This window comes from Pyrgilauda ruficollis, unplaced genomic scaffold (assembly GCF_017590135.1).
Source record: "Pyrgilauda ruficollis isolate IOZ18807 unplaced genomic scaffold, ASM1759013v1 scaffold2, whole genome shotgun sequence".
Lineage (NCBI taxonomy): Eukaryota > Metazoa > Chordata > Aves > Passeriformes > Passeridae > Pyrgilauda > Pyrgilauda ruficollis.
The window spans coordinates 24,306,939-24,328,809 of record NW_024519206.1 but is presented as its reverse complement, the minus strand read 5'-3'; the positions used below and the strand labels follow the sequence as shown (position 1 = coordinate 24,328,809).

Below are 21,871 nucleotides of genomic sequence, written 5' to 3'. Positions count from 1 at the left end.
TTGTCAGGATAGCCTATACCACTGCTAGTTTTGTAACGTTTTAGCTGATCTACTTTGTGCTTTAGTCACAAGGCTTCAGGAACAGGAAGGAAGCAATCAGAAAAGCAGAACAAAGAAAACGATTTCCCTAGCAATCTACAGGTCTACAAGTAGCTATGACCAAAAACACACTTGTGGGACTAAAGACTTAAATTGATTTGGACATTCTGTGTGTTTTGATATGACTATAGAAAATGAGAATTTGTTTCCCTGTGGGTTAGGTATATTTGCAAGGGCTAACAACCAATGCCAGTGCAAGGTTTGGAACCACAACAATGTGTGTTACAGAAAACACTTTTACAAATGCCTGTGGAAGGAACACCAAGTGTTTTACACTGCGAGGCAGAACAGTTTGCTGTCAACGCAACCTGGAATCACTATGGATGAAAAAACATATACTCTAAGGAGACTGGCTTTTAAATGGCTCCAGTTGTATGCACATTCATTTCTTTGTCTAACCTTTCAGCCAGCCTTACAAAGGCAGCTCTTGTCACAACTCAGGGTTGCTGCAATTCTCAGACTCACTTTATGGAGAGGTAACATGGGCTCTACATCCCACCCCCCACCAGGCCGCTAACCTTGCACACAGTGTCAGCAAGACACCAGAGATACAGACACACTAATGCACACAAATGCATCTTCACAGAAGACTGCAGAAGGTCTGTATTACTGTGCCTTAAGGCAAGACAACAGAAACTATGAGGAAGTGGTCTCATTTTAACAGCACAGAGGTGAAAGAACTGCAGAGCCTTACCTGAACTCATCTTGCTGCTCTGCCAGTTGATCCATCAAAATCTGAAGCCGATCCCACCTCATCCGACTGCACTCTTTATGGAAGTCAAACGCCACGTATCTGTTCAGAGAGAGAAGCGGTTTTTCAGATTATGTATGTACTGCAGTGAAGGTTACAGAAAACCCTACAGCAAAAGGCTGATCTATAAAACAGGCAGTGACAAAGGATTTGTTTTTCTTTAGAGACGACTTTCAGCACAACTGCAGATTTTGTCAGCGCTCTGTAAGCTCCTGATGCTGCAGCCTTAGTGTGAATGGTGACACCATTTATAATTTTTTACAAAATGCCATTAGTCTGCGGAAGCACACACTGTGTTCCAAGTTCTATGTATGTACCATTCTATGTTCTGGCTAATATTTTTCCTCCAGAAAGTACAGAAGGGATACAAATCTTATTTAATGTCTTAATTAATTTTTCCTCCCCACCAGGATTCTTTTGTTCTCTGTTCACTTTGAACTAGACACAGGTGTTGAAATCCAACATTTTTTGCTGGCATAATTCCCTCAATAACTCCAGACACCAGGTTCTGTTTAAGCAGCAAACCTAACTGTCATAAGAAAATTAAGCAGCTACTGACTTGGAACAAAATTTTAACAGCTGATTTCTGGCAAGAAGTACTCTAAATGAGTGGTACTTGATTGATTAAACATTTGTACGTATATGTTTGCTGTGAATTACAGGGCATTACATTCCTCCCTCAAGCATTCATAACCCAGAAGTTATTTGACAAGATTTCAGGATGGTGCATGAAGACAGATGAACACTGAAACAAGTAACTGAAGTCTCGAGTTTGACTCTGGCAGGTAAACACTATCAAAAACAATTAATCAAGAAAGTGGGTTTCAATAGCAGTAGTAAAATAGGGCTGCCAAACACCACTTTTGAACCTATACAGAACATCACCAAAATGCATCTTTACATAATTTCACATCTTGGTTTCCACCAGATGAGTTTATAGCAAATATGCACAGAATAAAAAAAAGCACAGCACAGTAATCTCAAGGATAAGGAAGAAGGTCAAATATCTGTGTGAGCTGGATACAAGCCTTCCCTCCAGAAATTAACAAAAGCAAGCACAGACAGGATGTAAAATTGTGTACTGCACTCCCTATTCCCACAAAGAGATGGAATGTCTCATAATCCAAGTGGATTCTCCACTCTTGGCCCATTGTTACACTGAGGTCCAGGCATTTAAATTGCTTGTTCCCCTTACTGTTCCATCCTGTTTTGCTCACACTCAGCACTCCCTCACTAAGTTAGCAATGTATCCAAGCCCTTTTGCCAGAAGCTAGCTCTACAGGGCATCATCATCTTTTTCCTAAAATGCAGAAGAGCTCAATTGCATATTATGACTCCAATACTGGCATTACCATCACCTCTTTGTGTCCTCTCTTAGAAAGTCATAAACATAAAATGCAAACAAATCACAGAGTTGGTAAAGGCCCCTGAAGAGCTGACCACTCTGTGAGTCTCAGAGGGAATGCTTAACTTGTAACACAAAATGTATCACTTCATGTCACATGTACCTGACCATTCCATTTGCCATGCTGTTCACCATTTTTGAAAAGGTTTGCTCAAGAGGCTTCTCTGAGCCTTTTTGGTTAACCTGGGAAAAGGAAAAATAGACAGAATTACTCAGAAACCTGCCTAAAAGAAAATAACTTTTTCAGGAAGAACAAGTGAAAGCATACCAAGTTGACAATCATTTGCTTTCCATAGCTAATTATCTGTGAGTCAAAATGTCTTTGGAAGCCATCCATCTAGAAGAGAAAGGAAATGTGTTGACAGATGTACACTACTATTAAGATCTGTGCTTTACAAGGAACCGCCATTATAATATTTTTGATGATTCTTATAACTGTTTGATGTTCTCTATTGTGCCAAAACATTCCCACTTTCCTCCTCCCAGTCCATTCAGTTCCCCTCATTAAACATGCTACAGATAAGGAGTGTTGTACAGCTACCAAAACTGCTGCAAACTGGATCCAAGAAAAACTACCCCCACTGATATCTGCATTTTTTTCAGCCTTTTAATTAATTATAAGAAGAACAAGGTTTCCTGCTATTACTTAAAAAAAATAATGCTCAATCCAGTATTGCTGATTTTTATTCTTTTGATTACAGCTTGCACCCCTATCACACAAACATGAGCCCAGTAACACGTTAAAACCCCAAGACACAAACACTCACATACATGGTTTACTGACTTGCTGATCTGTGGCTTTGGTTTATACTTGAGGTTTGGTCTTTGAGACCAAAAAAAAGGAATAGATCCACGGGTCTGCAAAAGAATGGTAATGGTTTTAAACAGCAGAATTTACAAAACCTACTTGACATTTAAAAATAAAGCAGACAGGTTTATTTTGTTAAACTAATTCAGTCTGTTTGTTTAGTTTTATTTGCATCTTACACACAATCTATATTTCAAAGCCTTGACAGAGCTATCTATCTATCTATGTATCCATGCTCCTTACAGTGACTATACCTGAACAAACGATGCTTTGCTCCCCTTGTAATGCACAATTTGTTCTGTCTCAACAAAGTTAGCAGCGTGCCCTTCTGAATCAATACCTGTGAAGGAAAAAGACCATGTTAGCCAGCTCAGCCTACCTGCAAAACAGTGACAGCACATCAGCAAAAGGCTTCCTTCCCCTCCCTTTTAAGCACTCATAGGAAGCACAGAGCTGCCTGACAACATAAAATTAAACACAACCTTGGTAAAAGTTTAACATGGTCTGCACCAAATTTAAGCAGAACTGTGCTTCTTCAAGTTAACACATTTTGATATTTCTAGCATTAGAGATTATAATTTAATATGAAATAAAATACCAGTGCTCTGACACCAAAACATTCACAATTCTGTAGCAATGGTACTGCAGAAACGGACAAATTTCTTCAAAAGCACGTATGTTGGGACTAAGAACAGAGAAAGTAATTTAAATTAATTTCCCTATTTGCTTTTTAACTTGAAACAATTAGAGAACACCACTCAGGGCTCCCCTGCCAGCACCAGTGATGCTCTTAGCTGGATTTACTGCTAGACCAAAAGGGCTATTACACACTTGCATTTAGCACCAAGAAAAACAGCCATCTGTTAAAAATCACTATAAAACTTTTGCAGTTATGTCTTAAAGACATGAAAAAGAGTAATTTTTAATAAATACAAAAAAATGCTTCAGTTCCTAATATTTTCTTTGGAGGAAGAAGACCAAGACAAACTAAACAATGTTTTTTCATTTACTCTTAAAGGTAACTCACATGTGCAGGTGGAACACATATTATTTTTTGAATAAATCAGTTTTTTCTTTTACCTCTTACATAGTAGCGTACACCAGCCCTGAAACAGCTTCTTCTGGAAACAAGCAGCCAGTCAAAACACTTGCCATTAATAGAACAAGAGTGCATAGTGATAACTGATGAGCAACACTCAGGAAAATACCCAATGTTTCACTAGGATATTTTTACACACCAACAGGAAGGAAACTTCAATGAACAAGAGACTACATTCAAGTAAATCTGTAAATATTTGTCACTGCAACAACAGTTGAACACTTAACTGGAGAGACAGTAACAATATTAGGATCAATATGCACATTGCAAAACAACACTCTATAGTGATGTCACTGACGAACAAACATTAAAACTGCTGTAATTTTGAGAGAATGTGGTTCTAAAGAAGTTTGTTCTAGATCTTATGGTCCTAATTCAAAATTAGGAATCCATCTCATCCATAATTTTATTCAACTACTTTAACAGTTTCTTGCCCCAGTTGCTTTTAAAAATTAACAACTATTTCAAAAATACATATTGAAATGTTTTTCTAGGTTTTTAGAAGAGTAAATATCTTGGGGTATACATTTCGCACCCATAAGTGCAACATACATCACATCTACAAATGCCAGAACTAGCAGTAAAAGAGACTGGCTTTCAAATCCATGGAGAAAAAGAGAATGAACACACACCAGGATTCCAGTGTGAGCTTCTCACTCAAGAATGGTTTCCTGTAGCCTGGGCTACATACCCGAAGTGCCAAATGCACCTGAGACTACCCAACGAACAGGGGCAATGACAACTAGTTTCAGCTTTACTCTTGTTTTATGCTACTTATAGTGGCACTTATTTGGGACTGCAGTAAGCTATCAAGTCTAATAGAGACCAGCACTCATGAAAAAATTTTGCAGGTAGATCCACCAGCTTGCATGCTTTGCCCCTAAAAACTGAAACCTATCACTTTAAAGCAAGCAAAAGATCGAAATGGTCAATGTTTAAATTAGTGCAGTCTTCTCTTTGAGGAATCTAGATGCTTTGTCTCAAGTGACATTTAGGCTCTGTATCTATGATTCAAATGGGACATAAAGCAGCTGTGACACACATTAGCACCTCAGCTCTGTTAAAGAATACACTGGCTTCATACATGAGTCATCTCGATTTCTGTTTGTATTTATGCCAATACTGTTTGTAAACAACCCCCAAAAATATAATACAAATTGTCCCCATCTAAAATGTTCTCTCAATTAATAAATTAAGGCTGAAAAATACCCACTCGTCTGTTTCCCTGGAAAATTACTGCCAGGTCCTCCACCCTTTAATTCAACATTTGAACAGCCAATATTATTCTGCAAGGAAGGTTACCTCTAACCTTAGCTGCTTAGCAATTGTCAGCCTATTTTCTGTTGGCAATCTGTGCTCACTTAAAATGACAACTTGCTATTAGCAACTTCCACATATACAGATAAGGACAAGACAGAATTTACTGTTCTTTAGAAGGGCTTTGGTTTGGAGCAGCAAGGGAAATACTAAATGTAGTTTAGGGCTTCAGGTGATCAAAATCTCAACTATCCAAGTCCACTGTTTCTCATCACTGCAAGACTAGAAGCCCAGTAGTTGAAAAAATATATTTGAGTTTATTTGGGGGGAAAAAAAAAGAACCTTTGATATTACTGAAATATCTACTAGGGGCACTGTAACAACTCTGCTGAGGGGTCTTCCTAGCATTTTTACCGCTAGAAATCCTGTTTCTTCCAGTTCCTGAGTTCTCTAAGGTTTTGATGTAATTCTGATTTAAACAAACATTACTTATGCTAATTTGTTATACAGTGATAAAACAGGATCAAGGAAGGTGTTAATTGCAGTCTGTCAGTTGTTAATTGCAATTTACCCAGAACCAGCAGAATAAGGATTAGGGTGTTCCAATGGCTCCCTTTTGCTATTTTTCCTTTGTGTCTCTGCCTACTCCCACAACATTTTCCATTAAATGAAGTCACAAGAAAGGCCTGGAGATCTGCCAGCTGCTGACAGTCCTATCAGATCAACTGATTCCATCTGGAAGCTATTCCCTGCACACACCTGAGGGGCCTTTGCAATGACTGAACAAAGCAGAACATGGCACGAGTTGCTCTGTCCAGTCTTGCAGTCTTTTTCATACTGTCAAGTCCAGGAGCAACTACCTGGGACTTACTGTTTATCACACACTGCCTCCAGAAAGTGTTCAGCTTCCTTGCAGCATCGATCCCTTCTCAAAAATAAACTTATGACTCCTTTGCTAAAAAGGCTGTTTCCCGAAGTGTTGGTGCAGGAAAAGCAGCTACCCAGGAAAAGCATCCCAGGAGCCTTCAGCAGAACTTATCCTTCTATTCATCGACATACATAAACACTCCTTCAAGTCCAAACTGTTCTCCCTTATTTTGTAGCTAAAGTAAATGCACTCTTATAGCAAGATAAAGTACTAAAGCTGATGGGAGAGCATTTGCCATATTAATCTTAACCTTCCCACTGAAAAACAGTTATGCAAACCATGACTGTGAAATTAAATACATTAAGCCTTCAACTCAGAATATTCAAGGGAGTTAACACATGAGGGGATTATCAAACAATATGTAACATCCATATATGAGCAAACTATTAACTTATTTTTGACAATGTGCTCTATGTTATAATTGCCAGTGTAACAACAGAGCAGCCTCACAGCAGCCATTTTGCTACTGGACTACCCATATCAAGCACACAGTTTTACAGCACAAAAGGATACATCCATGCATCACTGGTGTAGCAAACCTATGGATCTGAAACACACAAATACACGTGAAAAATATTAAACACTAGTAGCCAAAAAAGGTAAGTGAGTGACTGTGCTTTGCCTAAGGATTTTGTGGTAGTTTCATATACTTTATATAGTTTACTTTTTGTTTAGGGTGAAACATTCCTTTCTGAGGAAAAAAGTTCAGGGAAAACAGCAACATATGCAATCGTTATCAGCAGGAAGAAAAAAGTAAAAGTCTACAAAAAGCAAGCTGCTTTGTCCTCCCTATACACAGCATTTAATCTCCTACAAACATACCAGATATAAAGCAATACTTGCTGAAAATCTTTTGACATGGTGTGTTTGCTTTACCTCCACAGAAAGACATTTGCAGAGACAGTAGTTAGAGAAGCCTTCAGTAAGATGTATTTTTATGTGATTAACAATCAAAATGCTTGTTCCCGGGTTTTTCCTATCTTGAATAACTTAATCTTTCAAGAAAACTTTAAAGTTCAATACTAGAAGTCAGAAATTCCACACTTACATTACCTAAAATTGTTCCTGCATCAAACCACCTATAATCAATGTGAGGGGAAGCATGGCCTAAAAATATCACTTATCTCCCTTTTCAACTTCTGTGTTTTGCCCCCTAGGTCTGTTTTCACTAGCTAGCCACACTTGGCTTTCCTTTGCTGTTCCCACCACAGCTTCTCTCTCATTTCCCAAGCTTTATTTGCATAGCATGCAAACTTTACACCCAGTAATATGCCCCTGGAATATGCACAACAGCCCTTCTCTAATTCCTATCTTCACATTCCAGAAGCACTGCACAATCCAGCCTTTTGGAACAGCGCTGTCTAATGTAACAGCACATCTCCACAGGTTACCAAGGCAGAAATAGAACCGTGCGTCACTTGCTTTGATAAAAAGCACTGATGGAGAGAGGAGGCTGCTGTAGTGTAGGCAATCCAAGGAGTTTAACAGACAGAGGATGTCTCTGGCAGGAAGGAGCTTAGACAGTCTGGCCATTAAGGTGCCACAGCTGTGGCCATGGTCATGCACTTGTATTTGCTGGACTGAGCGAATTCAAAGGTTACACTGTGCTAATCTTCATTTGAAATAAACTGGAAGAATCTAAACTGTCAGTCTTACTCTTAATTACCAGCTTTATGATCTGTTCACTAGCAAAATGGAATTTAAACTGCACTCATAGAGAATGATGTGAGACAGTCTTAGGAAAAAAGCGATGAACTGGACCTTGCCTATATCCAAAGATAAATAAGTAGCTAAACTTCAAAATGCTTCAGAAGCATACACTGTGCAGTGTAACTTCTCCTTTGGTTTATATGAGCAGCTGTCTTCACAGCACAGTATCTTCAAATATTGACACTTCCAAAAGATTAGCTGTCTAGAAGTACTACTGAGGACATTGACAAAGTTAGAAGTTTGAAAGCAGAAGACTCACTGTGCTAAACTAGATGATTATTAGCCATGTTATACTAGATTCTGGCTGCCTGAAAGAGACAGAATCACAAAAAGCTGTTGGATACTTATAGCAAAAATATATTTGCACTCTATTAACAGAATCATTATTAAGTGTTTACCTCTGGTTGAGCAATAAATTCTCTCAGAAGGTGTCCATTCCATACAAACCGTGGATCTGCCTGCAGCAAGAAAAAAAGACAACATGCTTTTAGAGACTGTCAGTTCTGTTTAATTCAACATAAAGGCAGTATCATAGCATCCATGCATCAAGTAAGTTTATGTGATCGGGTACAAATGGAAATGAAGTTCCCTTCTTTCATCACTAGCCTTCATATCCTCAACTAGAAATCTAAATAAAGATTGGAGAGGGCTATTCTTTTGACTGCTCTTAAGGGCGTTGCATGACACTTCTAAACTGTTAACAACCGAGCTGCAGAACATAATGCATTGGTGCCCCTATGCTGGGGCTGTTTCCTTCTACCAGTACTGTTATAAAAAACAACAAACACAAATACCAAACAAAAACACCCACACTCCAAACACAGACCAGACTTCTCTTGCAGAAGCAAACTGGAGATGTTCAAAACTGCCACCATCCTTTTGATAAGCCACTATACTGCAGCCATGGGCATATGAAATTATACAGCAATAAATGTAACAATCTGAGATCCGAATTTACTTGTAACTAATGTTTTTTACTGTAATTTGCCTTTCCAACAACCTTATGAAGGGGAACAATTTTAAGGCAAACTGATCCTTTTGTGTCCTTGTTCTATCTGGCAAGAGCACTGCCTGAGCAGCATTTGATGATGCTAAACAATCCCCAAATGTAAACAGTTTTTGCAATATTAAAAAATTAAACCAAAACAAAAACCCATCAATACAGACACAAGAGAACTTCAAGTTCAAATTGTATTTGGCTGTTGTGTTTAAGACAAAAGCAGCATACTAAATTCATGCTTCACACAAAGAATTGCAATACTCTAGAAAGAATACAACATCCCAAGACTGACAGCCATAAAACCTGCAGATCTGTTCCAAGTTATCCTGGAAAAGAATATGAACACAAGTACAACTTATTCCATTTTGGATTCCTTTCCCCCACTCCACGTCAAAGGAATTACTCGCTTTCTCTCAATTTTTCTGCTTAGCTCCTTTTCTGCTTAGCACTTCCTCTTGTAATTAGACGTGTTCAATATTAGAGACAAAATTTAATTTATTTTGGATTTTTCAAAATCCATTTAAAGTACACTTTAGGAAGTACTTCCAACTGCTGATCTGGATGTGTGACATGAGATCAGAACAGATCCCTAGAACATCGTGCTGCTCACAAGCTACGACACTTGCGTGGCCCAGTGTGTTCAGACACAACCCCTAACAGCTTGGATAAAACACCAGCATCATTTAAACACCATCTGCATCAAACTGACTGGCAGTTTGCAAGACACAGACACGAAGCAAACTCAATCCTTACCCTCTCTAGAAGGCTCATCTCCTGGAACTCTGGACTTGTGTTGGCCAACCGCTGCAGGGTGTGTGTTAGGTCATAGGTTGTTGAGAAGTAAAACCCATCCACGCTCAAGACATGGTTAAGCATTGATAAAAATACTTTATTGTCCTGCAACTGTTGAGATGAGGAAAGAACAGAAGAGCTGTCATATACTGCTATCAAAATATTTTACTCTTGTAAGCTACCACTACTTTTTGAAGTGATGAGATGAATTTTGCTAGTGCTCTAGCAATACATGACATCATCCAGAGATTACCACACAAGAAGGAAAGCATGAGACTGCAATTCTGATACCAGTTCACTGGTAACTTGCAGCTAGCACATTGCAACCAAATTCTGCAACAACAGTGGAGAGCAGAGAACAGTATTCCTGTGATACAAATAGCTACTGATAGTAAATGAATTCTAACAACTTCCAAGCAAAAGGGAAGCTGTTAGTTTCCCTGAAAACCATTCCCTTAAAAAAAAAAACCCCAAAAAACAAGATGGTGAGACAAAAGAAAAGTTACAATCCATGTTCTGGTTCAACCTCATTCCTTTCCTGAAAAAGCATTCCCTTCCAGCTCCATTGGTTAGATACCCTGACCTGCTCTTTTTCAATCCACTACACATCTGTTTTAAAAAAATCTTTCACCTATCCCTCTCTCAAAAAAGTAGAACTCAATTCTTCCCTGCAGAGTAACTGTGTAATTGAACAATTCCATAAAGAAAGCAAGACACATAAGGTGACAGCTATGCAGTTTATTTTAGGGGCTGTCAGAAGAGTAAACCTCTGAGAAAGATTTAACAGAAGCATTAGGAAGGGTGTACCGTCTTAATAGAAGGAAAAATGCACATCCATAAACTGCAGATGATATTCTAAGTCGCACCATGTGAGTTTATCACCCTGAATTTTATATACATTTTATCACCTTGATTTTATATACATCTAAACACAAATATTACAGCCATTATAGTAATGTGAACAAATCAGAAAAGAGGTATTGTTCGAAGAGCTTCTTAAAAAAAAAATTCATAGCTTCTTCAAATTAGGTGCTGTGGCAATGAGCATTAACATAGAATAACATTCCTCCACACTCCCCTAATCAATGTACCTACCTGAATATCAGTTAAGTGCAGCATGGTCTTTTTATAGGAGAGGATGTCAAAGTCTGTTGCTTTCCAGATTGCATGACTGAAAATCTCACCTACTTTTTTCTTTTTTGTTATTACAATAAGATATGTGCCTGTAAATCAGAAAGAACAAAGTTAAAAAAAAATACCAAAAAACCCGCACGTATTAAGAAAAGCAGCCTATACCCATATCAGAAAACTGAAACCAACAGGACTTTGTGTTCTTAAGTGTAGCAAAACACACAGGGCTGGAGCAAAGGCAAAATGTACTTTCTAAGCTACCCACTTCTCTATGCTCAGAGATCTTGAGCTGCTCACTAAGTTTAAGGAACTTTAAGAAAAAGTGGACAACATAAAGCGTCACCTACTCTTACTTCTGATCAGTGACAGTCTGGAAATCCTCAGGTTTGCAAACTCAGAAAGAGGCCTATGCTCTTGAATGTGGTTTGAAAAGCACAGAGCAAGTCCAAAATACATGAAAGGAAGTATGCTTCAAAAACCAAAAAGACTATTAAACTTATCATTAAAAAATATTCCTCCTAACAGATTCAAATTGGTACAAAGATTTGGGGTTTTTACCTATTTAAGACAGCAAGTGTGTGGTTTCCCCTGTTGCATGAGTAACAAAGCAAAAAACCCACCCCACAATCATGGACAGTTCACTCAGAGCAATTAATTTACACTTGCTGGTGAACACAACACAACCATATTTCTAAGCATAGCATATTTCAGTGTCATCTTGTTTTTGAAGAAAAAGTTTACTCTTCATACTGCAATAGGCAAAGAATATTTCTATTTGTTAAAGACACTGCATTGCTAGACACAGGGCCAGTTTTACAGTTAACAGCAGTGAACTGCCTAATAGCACTTAGCTAAACACTTAATTTAACTGATAATAGCTTTACTTTGACAGCTGTATGCTAACACTCAGTGCAAAGCTCTGGGGGACAGAATGAAAAAAACTCAAGCTTTTAAGAGACTTAACATATTCTATATTTTATTTAATATTCAGGCAGATGAATAGTAGTCATTACCAAGCCTCTAAGTGGTGACAATTCCCCTTTGGGGCAGTTCAGTTTTAAAATAGTCAGCACTCCTTGAGTCCCTAAGACACATGTGTCCATTACATTGCTCTTACTCTGCAAGACATACAATTCTTTAGAATATGGGCATAGAGAGTTCAGCAGTTTTGAAATCCTGTAGAAGTCACTGCATTCAACACAATGACTCTTTGCATCAGTTGGGAATACACTAGTGAGTGATCTTTAATCCTTTATACATATGGGGATTTTATTCAGTATGTGTGCTGCTTATTACATCATTTTTCAAAGTATTTCAGTCTCAAACTCTACCAAATTCTACAAAAAGGATTGTTGGAGCAGCAATGCTTACCTTCCCAAAAGCTTACACTTTATGCATCAGGTGTATTCACTGATGAATGTATTCACTGGCTGCTTAGACCTGACCACTGAGACACTTAGAAAAACTGTACAACTTATTCTTACATTATCCTAAAACTCTCTAACTTAGAATTGTTCCAGTCTGCCCTCTTCCTTTTCATGTTGGATTTTCTTCATATTTGTAGGGCAGTTGCAACACAATCATTACTTGAACAGCTGCATCTACTTGTCTATCCTCCAGTCACTCTCAGCTATTTGTGTACCATGATTATTGATCAAGCTTCACAATGACTGTTGCATCAAATCCTGCAGCTCAGATTAAAATAGATTAAAATAGTTACAATGAATAAGTAGATGAGGTTCTTTGCACTCATTTGAAATGCATTCCTTATAACTCAAACAACTACCAGTTAACCCTACCTTTAGAGCACCTCCTGGCTTAAGAGTTACACACACATTCATCATAAAGTAGATTTGGATGCCTCCATCCTCTAGAAGCACAAGGAAAGCCTATCATACTGATGAAAGTGCAGCCTCAGATACTTGCAAATACTATTTTTGCCTTTAAAGCTTCTTCAGCAATCTATTTTGTCGAACTATTTTTAAAGAGCAGAGTTCTGTTCTCCTTACCTGCCACCAATCGGATTGTTCCCAAAATACCAAATATAGGCCTTGTAACAGCTGAAGGGGGAACATCTTTTTTAACTGAAAAGCAGAAGAAAAGAACATCAGAATTTCAGACTGCTTCTTTCATGACTGTATTGGAACACAATTAGAACTAGGTTTCTCCAACCTTCCTGGTCAAATCAAGTTTTGCTACAGTATATTTATAAGTATTCTGATGCTTTGTTTCTTATATATAAATATACCTACAGTTATAACTAATATTTATACATTTATAAATATAAGTATATTTAAGTATAAGAAACAAAGCATCCGAATTTCAAAGCCTGATAGAGGTTTGGGAGGAGGATCTGGGATTCTAACCCACTTTCTAACCAATTTCTCACGTTTAATCAATGTAGTCATTCAATTAAATAAATTCAAGCTTATTTTCATAATAGTATAGCAAGTAGACTCCTCAATAATGTATTGTCCTTCCAGCTTCCAGAAGCTTTGTTTTGAAGCCATCAAGACATAAAGGATAACCAAACCATAAGTGCTTGTGCCTCCCAGGTCTGTTTGCATCTCCTGAGCCTTAGTCTATTTCTGTCTCAGAAGACCTAAGCTGTCTCTGCAAAACTACCAACAGCAGCATACACGAGCCAAGGGACACAGTATTCCAAACAACAGACCAAGAGATCCAAAAAGTAACTAAATATCAATTAGAAGACTTAGCATGTGTAATTTTAATCTATCTACATTTCTAAAACAACAGAAGGGATGTTAGAGAAATCTAAAGAAACTCAAGTCATCCCCCAGGATGAAGCATTTTCCCAGAATTCAGAAAACTGAGAAAGGTAACCCTTGAATCTTCTTTTGATTTAAACACCTTGCAGGTTCATCTGATAAAAGAGCAGTAGTGAGATGTAGACTGACAAAAGACTTGGGATAACTATCTTGACAGTTTTGAAGGAGAAATTGAAATAATATACTGTGATACCAAAAGCATCAGTGGGATGGCACATTGCTCTTACATGAAGTATACAAGAAGCCTAATAAAAGTGAAAATTACTGCTTTTATATTACTATTACTGTAGCATTTCTGTCTGCTTGGAGATCAGTAATACTGTGCTACCAAACTCCTGAAGTATCAAAAGGGAAGTCACCCAGTGCCTCCATTTTACTATTATTTAATCAAAGCTCTTTGTTACATTAAATTTTTTCTTTGTTTCACTAAAATTTTCAAGACATCAACAGGCTTAAGACTCTTTCCACTGACATTTGAACCTGGATTTACAACACAGAATGAAAATTTACAGTAAGGGGTTTTTTACTGTTGCTATTTCTGGAGGCTTTATGAAAAGTCAGGTTTCAGTTTTATATAAAAGACAGCATTGGGAAAATTTCCAAAAGCTGAAGAACGCCAGTGTTCAATCCTTTCCCTGTTTGATCTTAAACTTCCAGCACCAACCCCAACTAGCCTGGATGAGTCAGCTTCCCCTGTTGTGATGGACAGTCTTAGCAAAGAACAGGCAAGCATTATCACCCGGGTAACCCACAGCATCAAACCCACAACCAGAAGACATTTGAAACAAAGCTCTGCAGAAGAGAATACAGAGCATTGTTTTAAACAGTAACTAAAAATAAAGACAATTATGTTTTTATATTTGTTAAAGATTAAAAAACTATCTCAGTAATGTTCTGAAGATCTTCTTGGATTCCTAGAGCAAAAAAGACAAAAAGGACAGAGAAGACTGTACTGAGAAATACTGGTGAGAAGAGTCACCTGTGAGAGTGACTTCTGTGGAGACTCTGTCAATAGCAAGCACATCATCTGCTCCATCATCACAGGCTTCCACATAGAACTTCTCTGGTGTTATATGCCTTTAAGGGAATAAAGAAGAAAAAGTAATTAGTTTAGCAGAACTTACTTTGGGTTTGTTTATTCTTCACCACCTGAAGACAGAACAATCAATTTTACAACTTATTTCAGCTGCAAAATAAAATTTTCACTGGATTGCTTCCCAACAGCCACTGATGTTGGCAGTGTACAAAGAAAAAAAAAAAAGGCAAAAAAAAAGCAAGTCTGGCTCATCAGTTATTGCAAAATTCATGGCCTGCTTAATCTTAATCCTTTTTTATTACCATAAGGTAAAGACATGAAAGTAAATTTGTGTACGTAGTGGTTCACTCTAATTCCCCTAAGCTTGAGCCATATCTGATAAGCCAAAACTCAACACAAAATCAGAAGTTTTGAAACCAAAAACTTCCTAACAGATCAGATCACATCCCTAATGCAAGTTTAATAAACATAAATGTAATGTACAAAATTATAAACACACCCGTTTCACGTTAGTGTTTTAAGTATTGCAAGAATCCACTGGAAACAACACAGAAGAAATGGAAAAGTTCAAGTGATACACTAATTTATTGAAGCAGGTGGTCTCAACACGACCATTTCCCAGATGAGTTAGCCAGGTCTACATAACACACATGGCATTAACAGGTATCCCTGCACCAGACAGACAAGTCACACATCGCTTCCCGTTCACACGTCATTGCCATCTTTCCCTTCCTTCCCCCTAAAACCAGCACAAAACCCAATGCTAGTCATAAACAATTTTTAGAAGTGTTCCTTAAAGACACTCCCACTGTGGTATTTGCAAGAAGCCAGACATGTTATACTGTGCATTGATAGGAGAGTTATGCAGAAGTGGCTTATAGCTACATGCAGGCAATGCTCAGGAAACAAACAAAACCCCCCAAACACTCTTAAACTATTGCTCTTGACTCTTTCAGTGATTTTTGTTAGTTTAAGGCTTGACAAGACATGGGGTCAGAGTTTTAAAATTCTTGTTCTGGTAACAGAGTAGGTATTTTTAGGCTCCTTCTCCCTAAATAGATCTTGCATTTCTATGCATCTTTTATTTTTTTAATCCTTCAGAAAGCTGAATTAGAATCCTAATATAGATCAGAGGACTCTGATGGCCAGGTTTTGGTAGCGGGGTGAGGGGGGCCACTACAGAACCGGCTCCTGTGAGAAGCTGCTGGAAGCTTCCTGTGTCTGGCAGAGCCAATCTCAGCCAGCTCCAAGACAGTCCCACTGCTGGCCAATGCCAACCCATCAGTGAGAGTGACAGCACCTCTGGGATAACATATTTAAGAGGGGGAAAATGCTCAGTACAACAGTAACTGCAGCAGGAGAGAGGAGAGAGAGCATGCGACAGAAACATCCCTGCAGACACCAAGGTCAGTGCAGAATGAGGGGCAGAAAGTGCTCCAGGAGCTGGAGCAGAGATTCCCCTGCAGCCCCTGGTGTGAGGCAAAGCTGTCCCTCTGCAGCCCATGGAGGTCCATGGCAGAGCACAGATCCACCTGCAGCCCTTGGAGGGCCACAACAGAGCAGGCTGATGCTGGTTAGAACAGGGTGCTAATAACACCAATCTTGTAGGTTTGAGGAGGGCAAATACTGAACTGAAAAAAATCCACCAAACAACATAATACAACCAATTAATAGTTAAGTGTTCATTAGATAATTTAATTTCATTATAGTCTATGGGTCCTAAAATGGGAAACATATCTACAGTATTTCCTTTGTAAATCAGCATCCTTAAATCTTTCATGTACACATATTAAATGCTTACTCTTTGAAAATAAAAACATCAGAGTTAGAAATATAAACATGCAGTTCACTGAACACTGAAGCCTTAAAACACCTACTTTACTTCCATTGCTTCTGTTTTTGATGAAGTGCACATGTGTACCCCCACTCTTTAGGGGAGTTTCATGGCAAAAATGGGAGCTGTCTTTATGGCAAAAAGCAAACAAGCTTACACAGACAGAACAGGGGCAAGACAAGCTTAAAGCTACCTACAAACTCTAACTTTGTTAAAGAATCTAAAAAGAAAAGAGGATATACTATTTAAGATGCAGTCAGAAACCTATTGATAACTGGCAGGAGGCAGCAGGACACATTTTTTCCACAAGAGAAAGCTGCAGCTTATTGGTTTAGTTGAATGCTTGTCTTTCTCTGGGATGTCACCTGACACACAAGATTCCAGCTAAAACAACTGGGAAGAGACTCCATGAAGTTTAACATTGGACCTGTTGTGCCATTAACACAGATGCTTATGGACTCTTACTCATCTGAGCATCTCAAGCAAAGTACATTGAAAAAATACATCAACTTATCAGGTCGTAAACAAGGAGTTGAGAACTACAGTTTCAGTTTTGAATACTCTGTATGAAGAGCACAACACGTGACTGTACAGAGCACAAAAAGCATTTCCATCCAAGATAATATTTTTAAAAGCTGCTCCTTACATTATAAAGTGCAACATGACCATGACACTATTACAGTCTCAGAACAGAGATTCACATGCATATTGGTTAAAGCCTGTTTTTAACCAACTGAGATGAAGCTTACAAATCTCAAATAATTGTCATATAAACACATGTTTTCTTTATCACATACAAAACCAACAATTTCTCCCTGAAGAACAAGAAGTCTTTTATCTAAATATCCCCAAACTGAAAACAGAGAATTAGGGCTGCCAGTACAAATGATGCTGGACTCTCATTGTGTGTCATATGCCCCACTTTGCTAGATCACATCCCAGCATTTCTCTCTCTCAAATCCTAGACCACATTATTTCCTGCCACTACCATTGCTTTTAACAACTTTATGATCTTCATTTCCTTTTACACAATGTCTATAGTTTAAGAAAAACTAGAAATTCAGGTGTCACATTTATTCAGTCCTCCTTCCCATGGTTCTCTCCAGGACTGAATTTGGTGACAGAAGACTCATGGAGAATGTAAGGCATGTCATCCCTGGTTTCAGCTCAATGGACCAAAAAGACTTCAGCAGCTTGCAGCAGTCTGAAACAGAAATGTTGTTGACTCTTGAGAGAGAGGGGAATCAGGGGCAGGAGGAAATGAAGTTACCAATCTACAAAGTTGACAGAACTTGAACAAATACTACACTCTTGGGATCATCTTTAAAAACTGCCTTAAATAAAGCTCCGCGACACAAACTGGAAAGCCTAAGGCCCTGCAAGATATTGAATTTGTGCTTCAGAAGAAGTGGGATAATTAGTGCTCTACAAAATCTTCAACAGAAAGATGATTCACTTAGTCCTTGCTTCATTTGTGCAAGAAGTTCAACATTTCCTAAAATATAGTTGATGAAGAGGCCAAGACTCCAAGCAGTTCCAGCCCAAGTGGTGATTTACAACTTTACCAATTACCAGAACTAGCTACTAGTCTCATTCACACTTAAATGAACTTTTCTATCCTAAGATTGCTAGAGTCAAGATATTGCCTCTCACTTGTCTTTCAGAAAGGAAGCTGATGAACACAGCATGCAAGAAAAGGTTCATCTCCAAACTGTACTCACCAGCAAGCCTGTATGTCTATCACAAGTTTAGACAGATAGCACACATGCTAATTTTAATCATCTGTCACGGAGATAGTAAATGGTGAAGAAAGGATCATTCACAACTAGAAATTCCAGATTCATTCTACTCTTTTAATGAAATAAGGACAGATAAAAGTCCAGGTGACAGTATTATATCAAACATAATCAGGAAATCAGTATATAGAAGCCATGGTGCCTGTAGTTATGTTTAGAACTGGTTTTCATACACCCAGCCACATTCTGTTTTTGTGTAAACTTCATTTTGACAGTGGAGCCTGCCTTCTCCTCAGCTACATTGTCACTGTTGTCTAGAACCATACAAGACATCAAGAGCTCTCACCACCTTGGTTCATCACCATCTTGCTTCCCTTAGAACTTAACAACACGTCAAATCTTCACAAAATTTGAGTCCTTCTATTTCCTTTTCTTTTTTAATTAAAGGAAAACTGACCACCATTATAACAAACTATTTCTCAGTATTGCTAAAGAAAGGAAGTGATAAATACAAATATTTTACATTTTGAGTATAACATTACTCGAGAAGAAGTATTGAAGAATTGCAATAACCAAATTCCCATTTCAAATATTACTGAAGGTAACTTGAATTTCATTTTGATAATCTTCTGCAACTGAAACTGTGTAGACTGATGCAAGCAATAATGCAACTCAGTAGATTTCATTCCTGCAATTCAAAGTTGCGGGGGAAAAGTATTGATTCCCAACATAACAAACATTAAAAAAACCCAAAAAAAGCACAAACCACTGCTTGCTTACATCAAGTGTAAAGTCAGATTTATTTGTGACTTCTGCAACTATTCAGTTGTGAGATAGTATTTCTTTTGTTTGTGTATTTGTTGTGAAGTTTCACTTCCTTAGCTACGTTATAAAGCAGCACTGTGTATCACACAGATGATGCACAGTCACATCCCACATTTTAATTAGGCTGATCTTACACACAGGAATATTCCTGTGTTCAGATACAGCATGAAAGAGGACCCAGCATGCTCTAATGGCCACTAAAGATAGTACTTCACTCAATATCACTTAAGCCTTCTAGGCCTCAACAGCCAAATCCTTACTTCAGTAATTGATTATTTCACCATAAATACTTAACAGTGCTCTAATGCAGGAAACTCCTTGATGTCAGCCTCTGAATACTGTAATAAAGCAACCCAGAAGCACACCCTGTACTGCACCGAGATGCATTGGGGATCTTCAGCACAGCAAACTGCTCTGCAGCGAGATACAAGATGTTAGTTTATGCAGAGTCCCAACAGTATGTTAAGTAACAGAGCTAACACACTGGTGGTTTCAGCACTCCAGAGATTCCAGATTTTCTAGGTGAGCAGGTGTGCTAATTATATGTCTCCCATAAATATTACTCCTTGAGCAGAAACAGCTCAAGGAATTGGAACATCTCCCATACAGCAGTAGTTGTGGCAGAGAGAAAAACCCCAGGATTTACAAAACTAATGGAAATACCATTTAAAAACAAAACAGAAAAAGCATGTATTAAAGGCCTAGCTACATAGGGTCTATTTCCAGTGAAGTTTCACTCGAGATGAAAACAATTTACTGCATTAAGTCGATGTCCTGCTCAACCAACATCCCTGAGCTTTGCCATGACAGCTACATAGATGGAGCAGGAAGAAAGGGATTTGTAGGTGTTCTTTCTGGAAGTGTTATTGAAACCAATGCCCTTTTAGACCTTGCCCTAAACACACACATGAGTGGAAGGCACTGTGTTCAAGTGTAGTGGATACCAAAGACTGACAAGGACTTTCACAAAGCATGTGAGGCAACCTAACTATGGGCAGCAGGAGCTAAATCTGAAACACAGCTAGTGTCATGGACCCACAGGATACTGAGAAGGCTATCAGCAAGGTAAGTCTTCATCCAAACACAAAGAAAAAAAAAAAGTGATTTTAGCTGGGCCAAAACAACAGCCAGAATTTTCTCTATTCTGCAGACACCTTTAACAATCAGTTTTTATATATTAACTGGACTGGCAACTCCACTGCCACTTGTGGATGCAATACCTGTTTGAATTTTACAATTTATTCCTGAGGCTACCAGAAGAAGTTAATTAAATATAGCAATGACAGAGGTGACAACTATGGATAGCAGTTTTCAGGTTCATAGTTTTCTCAATAACTGTTGATGTAACTCAGTAAGTTTCCATAAGCAGCACAGATGCCAGACATCAGCACTTCTACTGTTACCACCTGAACGTGACTGATGGCACTGGTCAAAGCACAAAGGGCGTGAACCACGTGAAACAAACTTCTGATAAGGTGGAGAATACAAGGGGTTTGTGTTGAGAGCTACAACCTGTGGCTGGATGTACAGAACGGGGCCCTGCAGAGCGTGGCAATCAGGGAAGCTCCACACAGGGCCAGCAGACTACCCAGAAAAGGTACAGCTGCAGAAGCTGACCTTATCATCCTGAAAGTAAGTAATGAGTTAAAAATCCAAACCCAAACACTGCCACTACTAAATCCCCAGACTGAAGTCTAGCCTGGATTTTTCATGAGAACATTCTCCTTTGACCTTGACAAGCTGGTAGGTTTGACTCATCACCCAAGTTACAGCCCTGTACCTTCAAATACTTGGCAGAAAGGCTGCAGCCATTATCACAACTTGGTGTAATGACAAGAAAAGAAAATAAGCTCATTTCTCAGAGCAGAAAACAATTCTGTTTTCATGTTGATGAAAAAACTCATGTTAAACTACATCTGAGACAGCCTTGTTCTAAAAAGATCAAAGCTTACTTTTAGCCAAGATTAAACTTTGAATGAGAGAATTTACTAGCCTGGATCCAGAAAAGTGCTTTTACTTGAAAAAACTCTCAGTAAGAACAACTGTGCACTACAAGTCACACAACTGCTACTCACACAACTTGCCTTTGCTCCTCTGCAGCCAAAAAGATCACAAGATCAGTGTAAAGAAAGACAAATACTGCTAAGGTGACAAGAGGAGAAAAAAAAAAAAGAAAGCTTTCTGTCAAGTAAAGTCTTTCTGCCATCACTGATGATGTTACTCTTTAGCAATACTCAATTATCTCCAGGGTTGGTGTACCCTCACATACCTACCTAACCAAAGTAAGAAGCCTGCTGACTTTGAAACACGTAACAGCATTATGACAAACTGTTTATACAGATCTCCAAAAGATCTGTTTGCTCTGAATCCAAAAGATGACTGTCAAATGAAACTTAACAGAGCATAAAGTACAGTTAAATCAGGCTTAAGAGTCACTTTCAGATATTGCTGCCTGAAAATGGCATCAGTACCTCAATTATGGAGTTTCCAGCTACTGTTCAGAGGTCAAAAGCCTGGGAATGCCTTTAGGACATACAAAGGCACTTCACTTTTGGCTTCAGACAGTCATGAAGAGTCTCATGCTCAGAGCAATACCCTCAGGAGTTTGAACCGGTGTGAGGGTTTATAATAAAGATCCCTCTTGCAGTGTTAACTTTGCACTGCTTTTGGT

General features: G+C 38.4%; 1 protein-coding gene across 2 annotated transcripts in view; it reads right to left on the bottom strand.

Annotated features, from left to right (window-relative positions):
* The window catches only part of SACM1L (SAC1 like phosphatidylinositide phosphatase), a 29,526-nt gene that overhangs the window by 6,575 nt on the left and 1,080 nt on the right, over positions 1-21,871 (bottom strand). Inside the window, exons 2-13 of one of the 2 annotated variants that reach the window (XM_041466492.1) lie at positions 14,749-14,846; positions 12,990-13,064; positions 10,945-11,072; positions 9,811-9,960; positions 8,456-8,515; positions 6,861-6,894; positions 4,144-4,245; positions 3,318-3,403; positions 3,027-3,113; positions 2,524-2,592; positions 2,359-2,438; positions 794-892 (exon numbers count right to left, since the gene is read on the bottom strand). In XM_041466492.1, coding sequence (XP_041322426.1) covers positions 794-892; positions 2,359-2,438; positions 2,524-2,592; positions 3,027-3,113; positions 3,318-3,403; positions 4,144-4,245; positions 6,861-6,894; positions 8,456-8,515; positions 9,811-9,960; positions 10,945-11,072; positions 12,990-13,064; positions 14,749-14,846 — 1,068 coding nt within the window. Of the gene's footprint in view, positions 1-793; positions 893-2,358; positions 2,439-2,523; positions 2,593-3,026; positions 3,114-3,317; positions 3,404-4,143; positions 4,246-6,860; positions 6,895-8,455; positions 8,516-9,810; positions 9,961-10,944; positions 11,073-12,989; positions 13,065-14,748; positions 14,847-21,871 lie in introns of those variants that run through there. The other variant, XM_041466493.1, reaches the window with a different exon arrangement.